This window comes from Mandrillus leucophaeus, unplaced genomic scaffold, assembly GCF_000951045.1.
Source record: "Mandrillus leucophaeus isolate KB7577 unplaced genomic scaffold, Mleu.le_1.0 Scaffold349, whole genome shotgun sequence".
Classification (NCBI taxonomy): Eukaryota; Metazoa; Chordata; class Mammalia; order Primates; family Cercopithecidae; genus Mandrillus; species Mandrillus leucophaeus.
In genome coordinates this window covers 461460-469235 of record NW_012103687.1, presented here as the reverse complement: position 1 = coordinate 469235, position 7776 = coordinate 461460, and the positions used below count along the sequence as shown (strand labels likewise).

The window sequence follows — 7776 nt, the reverse complement described above, 5'->3', positions numbered from 1 at the left end:
AAAAAAAAAAAAAAAAAAAAAAAAATTAGCCAATGGTGCATACCTATAGTCCCAGCCCCTCAAGAGGCTGAGGTGGGAGGATCACTTGAGCCTGAGAAGTCAAGGTGGCAGTAGCCAGGATCATGCCACTGCACTCTAGTGTGGGCAACAGAGCATGGTCCTGTCTTAAAAAAAGAAAGAAAAAAAAAATGAGGCTGGGTGCAGTGACTCACTCCTGTAATCCCAGCACTTTGGCCAACATGGCAAAACCCTGTCTGTACTGAAAATACAAAAATAAGCCTGGTGTGGTGGCAGGCGCCTGTAATCCCTGCTACTCAGGAGGCTGAGGTGGGAAAATCACTTGAATGCAGGATGCTCAAGAGTTTGAGATCAGCCTGGGCAACATGGTGAAACCTCGTCTCTACAAAAAGTACAAAAATCAGTCAGGTGTGGTGACTCACACCTGTAGTCCCAGCCAGTTGGGAGGCTGAAGCAGGAGGATCACTTGAGCCTGGGAGGCAGAGGTTGCAGCGAACCAAGATTGCGCCACTGCACTTCAGCCTGGACAATAGAGGGAAACCCTGTTCCCCCCCACCACCAGCCCCCCAAAATAACAAAAAACAAAAAATGAGAGAGTGAGAAGAAGAGGAAGGAGGAGGAGAAGGAGGAAGAAAAAGAAGAGAAAAGAAATTTTGGAGTGAAGAATATGTGTTATCCTTAAGAGATAGCATGATATGCCATTACTTTTGACATCATTATATTTTTAGGAGGGATCATGTTTAAATTGTCAGTTCTTAAAAGGGATTGGTGGACATTCTTGGCTGAGAGTCTTCATTACATACAAGGTTTGGTGTTTTCTCTTAGCCCAGTCAGACACCAGACCCTAACCAGAAAGAACAATTCTGATTGTCCTTGTGACTGCCTCCCTGTGTCCTGGTCTGAAGAGTCTTGTCAGGTTGTAGCCCTAGGTAAGAAGTGTGCAGGAAGAGAGTCAGCAGGGCAACTCCGGTCTGTGTTTGGCGGGTGCTGGCAGGGAAGCAGGTCCCAGGGAAGTGATGTTCAACTGAGACCTGAAGGGTGATCAGGTTAGCCAGGATTAGGAGGGAACAGAGGAGGAGGCGAGGGGACAGCTGGTGCCAGTGCTCAAGGTACTAAAGGAACTCCCAAGACAGCTTGTATTTAGAGAACAAGGGAGGAGTAGAACAAGGTGAAGCTGCAAATGGAGATGGTCGAAGCAATATCTGATTGTGTCCTTCCCTGAAGGCTCAGAAATATTTGACGCTTCCTTGTTGCCCTCAGACTAAAGTCCACATGTCAGGTAATGAAGGTTTTCCTTAATCAGCCTCATCCTCCTTTAAAGCCCCTTTTCGTGCTGTCCTATTTATTTTCCACATACCCCATGTTTTAGCCATACTTGCCTTTATTCTCTAACTTGAATGTCTTTGTACCTTTCTCTGACTGTTGTCGGCTAAAATATAGTTCCCCACCTCTTTTCTGTAAGGCCCAGCTTAATGTCATTGGTTTTTTTGAAGCACCTTCCCTGCTGCCTGAAATCAAAGAGAATGTCTTCTCCTCTGTGGTTTGATAATACTTTTGTCATTTCTGTTACTCTAATTATCCCATCCTGACTTGTCTGTGGTTGTATATATTAATATGTATCGCTTCCACACTAACTGTAGGCACGTGAAGGCAAAGCTTTTATTTAGTTTGTAGCTTAGACCTAGTTGCAGTAGAGGATCTTTGAATTTTGGTGGAATTGCAACAAACAGGTAAGTGGCATCCCGGAATTTAGAAGTATTCGTCTGTGTGGGGCGTCTCATTCCTAGAGATAAAACATTGAATGGGATGTTCTACTGTGTTCTGTGTATACACGAGTTGTTTTGGATAAACAGACTATGGGAAATTGTTGAAGTTCCCTGGATTGAGAAGAAGGATGAGCTTCAAGGTTGAAAGAAGTGAAACCCACCTTCTTTGTACTTTTATTACTTTAAAGTTCAGCATCAGATGTCTTTATTGGGATCCTTTCTACTTTTACAGAGCATCTGTTAAGAACATCTTCAACCAGCCGGCCTGCTTCCCTCCCAAGAGTGCCTGCGATGGAAAGTGCCAAGACCCTCTCAGGTGATGACTTTGATCTGAATTTTTAATTTTTATTTTTTGTTTTTTAGAGACAGGATCTTAGTATGTTGCCCAGGCTGGTCTCAAACTCCTGGCCACAAGCTATCCTCTCACCTTGGCCTCCCAAGGTGCTAGAATTACAGTTGTGAGCCACTGTGCCCAGCCTAGCTAAGCTTTAAATCAGTGGGAGGTCCTGTGCTCAGCTAAAATTACCATCCAAAAGCATTTTTCTGTGTGTGTGTTCTTCAGATTCTTTCTCAGTCTGTTTCCTCTATTTGTATAAAGTTCTGAGAGGTTTTCTCATCCAGTTTCCTAGCACACCACTTAAAAGAAACTACTGATTTAAGGACTATAAAGAACAGAATTTGAACGAAAAAGAAAACATAATTATAAAATTATGCCAGAAATATATATGCATGTCATTTGAAGATCATATAATAGGAGAAAATATTTGTGCCCTTTGGATCTTTAAGGGCATTGCTTTACTAATGCAGAGTTACATTCTGCTTGTGGTTATCCTAAAATCATTGAGAAAATTTTAGCCAATAAAGCGGGGGTTGGGGTTGGGGTTGGGGGCAGCAGTTCTCAGTAATCAGGAGAAAACAATTACTGACAGGTAACATTGATTGCATTAAATCTGCCCAGGAATGATAGAGTCAATGGCTCCTGCAGATCTACCTTCTTCTGAGGTGAGAAAGAATCTGAGGTCAGGAACTTTGTCAACTATGTAACTTGTCACTGTGCTCAGCCCTGCGTTCTGAGCACCTGGCAATACTCAGTGCTGCCTTTAGAAAGCTGCTGTTGTGGATCTGATACCAATAGCTGAAGTGCCTGCTCCCACTCAACGGTTCTCAGAACATTTTGTAATTCTAATAAGGTAGTACAATGTCTTACTATGCCAGACTTCAGTATAGGACTTTTCCAAAAGATTGTTGCTATTTCCCAACAGTTGACTTGATACATTTTGGTTTTCTGTCTTATTGATTTAGTTTTTTAAAATGTGCCCTGAGGCCAGTTGTGGTGGCTCATGCCTGTAATCCCAGCACTTTGGGAGGCCTAGGTGGGCGGATCACCTAAGGTCAGGAGTTCGAGACCAGCCTGGCCAACATGGCAAAAACCTCTCTCTACTGAAAATACAAAAATAAGCCTGGCGTGGTGGCAGGCGCCTGTAATTCCGGCTACTCAGGAGGCTGAGGCAGGAGAATCGCTTGAATCCAGGAGGCAGAAGTTGCAGTAAGCCGAGATGCGCCATTGCACTCCAGCCTGAGTAACAGAGTGAGACTCCCTCTCAAAAAAAAAAAAAAAAAAAAGTACCCTGAACTAGCATTACTACATGTAGCCCTATAATAAAGCATGTGTTTCCTTTCTGTCCCTTTAACAGTGTTTTTGGCTGAATTTAGAAGGTTTGTGTTGTGTGTGTTGGGCAGGGCTGAGTAGTTACAAGTCTGGTTATAATTCACCTTTGGTTTTTAGTTGTATTTGTAATTAAATAGCTGTTTATGTAGTACTCACTATGTACTTGGTAGGTACTGTGAGGGGTATAGAGATGGAAAAGGCACACTCCTTGTCTATAAGGAATATGGAGTTCAGTGCATATTTCAACTATGCCTTTTCACAGTTGTTTTTTGTTTGTTTTTTGTTTTTGAGACGGAGTCTCTCTCCTTCTCCCAGGCTGGAGTGCAGAGTGGCGCAGTCTTGGCTTACTGCAACCTCCACCACCCCGGTTTAAGCAATTCTCCTGCCCCATCCTCCCATGTAGCTGGGATTACAGGCATGCGCCACCATGCCTGGCTGTTCTTTGTATTTTTAGTAGAGACAGGGTTTCACCATGTTGGCCAGGCTGGTCTGGAACTCCTGACCTCAAGTGATCTGCCTACCTCGGCCTCCCAAAGCTCTGGGATTATAGGCGTGAGCCACTGCGGCTGGCCTCACAGATTTTTTAATGGAAAAATAAGAAATACTTCCCCATTATCAGTATTAGTTTTTCCTCCCGTATGGTAATATCTGTTGTTTTTGGAATCTTCAGAAAAAAAAAAAAATCTCAAGAACTCAGTCTAAAATGGTTTTGCTATAAAGTGCATTATGACTGTTTCTCACAGTGTCCCGACGAAGTAGTGAAGAAATGAAACGGGACATTTCTGCACAGGAGGGAGCGTCGCCAGCCTCTCTGATGGCTATGGGAACCACGTCTCCACAGCTTTCCTTATCCTCTTCTCCAACGGCATCTGTGACTCCCACCACCCGAAGCCGAATAAGGTAGAGAACAGTAAATATTCATGCATTTCGTGTGTACCTCTCCTGGCCTTTTGACAGTAAATGATCAAGTTGTAAAATGATGGCATTTGAGCACTGTGATTTTTCTTTTTCTGTGTGTTGTTTGCTAATCTTTCTTCTATCCAGAATTGGGTAAATGGAATAGAAGACACTGACAAAGTAAAAGTGATAGCTGTATCTTTTTTTTTTTTTTTTAAATTAGAGAATGGTTGCTTGCAAAAGGAAGTATTATGAAATTTAAATACTGAGGAATGGGTGGAGTGTTAGGGAAGGCATCCCAGAAGGTTAGAATTTGAGTGGGGCCTTGAAGGTTGTAGACAGGGAGGGTGGGGGGCATGGTTGGCAAAGTACAGTAACTTGATGGAATGTACGAAAGGGATAAGTGAGGAGTATGGAGGGGGATGCTGTAGGTAGGTGGTTCTATAAATTCAGTAGAGTGATACAGAAGGCCAGAGGAAGGTATACCTACCATATCAGGGAACAGTAGAAGAAAAGATTGACTAGGCAGGGGATGGCAAAGTAATGGAACTTCCTAAAAGTCAAATTGAGTCCCTTTGACGTAATAGAAGCTGTAAAGTGGTGTAAATAAATTATCATGTCTGGATCAGTGTGATAACAGTGGAAAAGAAGTGAAGAGAGGTTGGACCCGGGAGATTTCTCATAAAGAAAAATGATTTCAGCAACAGATCTTTATAAAAGGAATGCAAGAATGGATGATATCAAAGATGGCTGTGTTTGTTTACACTGGGAGTCTGGGAACGTGGTGCTACATTAATAATTGATAAAAAGTACATGAAAATCTAAGTATATTTTATTCATAGTTCTCTTAGGACTAAGAGGTATTAAGAACTTAGGGGGAAATACAGATGTCAGAAATTTAGCATACATTGTTTATAGGGATGAAGAAAACTGTTGACAAACATTAAGAAGAATGAAAGGAAGCAGCCGGGTGTGGTGGCTCATGCCTGTAATCCCAGCACTCTGGGAGGCCCAGGTGAGCAGATCACTTGAGGTCAGCAGTTCAAGACCAGCCTGACCAACATGGTGAAAGCTCATCTGTACTAAAAATACAAAAATTAGCCTGATCTGGTTTTGTGTACCTGTAGTCCCAGCTATTTGGGAGGCTGAGGCACTAGAATTGCTTGAACCTGGGAGCCAGAGGTTGTAGTGAGCGAGATCGCGCCACTGCACTCCAGCCTGGGCTTCAGAGTGAGACTCTGTCTTAAAAAAAGAGTCTTGGACAGGCGCGGTGGCTCATGCCTGTAATCCCAGCACTTTGGGAGGGTGAGGCGGGCGGATCACGAGGTCAAGAGATTGAGACCACCCTAGCCAACATGGTGAAACCCCGTCTCTACTAAAAATACAAAAAAATATTAGCCGGGCGCGGTGGCGGGCGCCTGTAGTCCCAGCTATTCGGGAGGCTGAGGCAGGAGAATGACGTGAAACCAGGAGGCAGAGCTTGCAGTGAGCCGAGGTTGCACCACTGCACTCCAGCCTGGGTGACAGAGTAAGACTCCGTCTCAAAAAAAAAAAAAAATTCTTAAAGAAAGTGAGTTTTATGTAGAGCCATGACAAGTTTTTGTTTTTTGTTTTTGATGTCCCTTTTTGCATCCATTCACATAACTGTGTCATTCTCTTTCCCTGTGTTTAGTGATAGTATAACAAACCTCTTGGAATCCTTTAAAGCAGGCTTCTCCAACCCGCAGCCCAGGACAGCTTTGAATGTGACCCAACACAAATTTGTAAACTTTCTGAAAATATTATGAGATTTTTTCTTTTTTGCAATTTTTTTTTTTTTTAGCTTATCAGCTATTGTTCGTGTCACTGTGCGTAGCCCAAGACAATTCTTCTACTTCCATTGTGGCCCAGGGAAGCCAAAAGATTGGACGTCCCTGCTTTATTTAAAGCAAAGCAGGAATGTTACAGGTTGGCACACAAAAATGTGTATTTCCTTCAAGGAGGCAGTCTGACTGCACGTAGAAAAGTAGCATTTTTCCTTTTAGTTCTTAGATAAATAAAAATTGTTACTATTTCAAGGCTCCTCTCAATTAGAAAAGCTTCTGTTGTAAATGTGTCCTCTTTGATTTCCTAGTATACTTTGGAGGGTGAATGCTAACAGAATAAATATACTGAGGAATACTAAGCTGCTTATAACATATGAACCTTTAGGATATTTATTGGGCTGCTAAGTTCACAGAACATGGGACTAGAGTCTGCACTTTGCTATAATCACTGAAAAATAGGCCAATCTTTTAAGCACAGGCTGCTAGTCAAGCTGAGGTTATATTACACAGCACTCTCTTTCTCTGGGTACTCCTTGGTGTTCTGTTCCACTGCCAAACTGTGACCAAAAGGGAAGATACAATGCAGAATGAGTAGAATTGTAAGTCTCCCCTGCCCCTTCACCAGGGGTGATTGCAAAACCTTTTTTGATTAAAGGTCTGGCCTAAGGCAGAATATTTATTTTGACTACAAGGCAGTTGACAATGCCGTAAAGTACCCTACATAGATTTTTTTTTTTAATGAATCATATGTATAGCCACAGAATTTTAACCCCCCAAACTTCTACAGTGTTTTTACTTACTATCATGTAGTAAACTCTGAAGTTCCTTGAGGGGATAGGGGCCCTGTGTTGTTCACCTTCAATTGACTACTGCTTGCACATTGCCTGGCACAATGGTGCTCCATAAGGAGATGTTGAATAAGTGAGTTTACAGAGAAATTCCATTTTTGAGCAAGGCAAAATTCTAACTGCCTAAAATCAAAAAACAGTGTACAACATAGCACTAAATACATCTGAGACATTTCATGGAGGTTATAAATATTGTCCATGTTTATTGCCATTTTTTGTCTGTTTGCTTCACCCATTGTAGACCCCTTGAAGGCAAGAACTGTTATGCCTTAGAATCCTGCACGTTGCATAACCTTACCCTGTATATTTTACAATAAGTAATTTTTAAAATGATGAGATGATAAAGGACATAAATGGTTGTTTTATTATTTTTTGAGACAGTGTCACTCTTGTTGCCCAGGCTGGAGTGCAATGGCATAATCTCAGCTCACTGCAACCTACATTCAAGTGATTCTCCTACCTCACCCTCCCAAGTAGCTGGGATTGCAGACACCCGCCACAATGCCCAGCCAATTTTTATATTTTTATTAGAGATGGGGTTTCACCATGTTGGCTAGGCTGATCTCGAACTCCTGACCTCAGGTGATCTCTCTGCCTCAGGCTCCCAAAGTACTGGGATTATAGGCGTGAGCCACAGTGCCCGGCACATTTTATTAATTTTAAATGCACTTTGTACTGTCTTTGCCACTTTCTATGTGGGTGATTATTATAGAGTCCCTTTCTTCAGTTAGCAGAGAATTCTGACACTAGTGCATCTATGGGGCCATAAACTA

The 7776-nt window shown here is 42.5% G+C and overlaps 2 protein-coding genes across 4 annotated transcripts in view; both read left to right on the top strand.

The window, feature by feature from the left end:
• Window positions 1-7776, top strand: part of BCR (breakpoint cluster region) — an 814161-nt gene that overhangs the window by 488418 nt on the left and 317967 nt on the right. The gene's annotated exons all lie outside the window — the stretch shown is intronic.
• SPECC1L (sperm antigen with calponin homology and coiled-coil domains 1-like) overlaps window positions 1-7776 on the top strand; it is a 149379-nt gene that overhangs the window by 96168 nt on the left and 45435 nt on the right. For all 3 annotated transcript variants that reach the window (XM_011989159.1, XM_011989160.1, XM_011989161.1), the window contains 2 exons: window positions 2017-2100; window positions 4197-4353. In XM_011989159.1, coding sequence (XP_011844549.1) covers window positions 2017-2100; window positions 4197-4353 — 241 coding nt within the window. The remainder of the gene's footprint in view (window positions 1-2016; window positions 2101-4196; window positions 4354-7776) is intronic.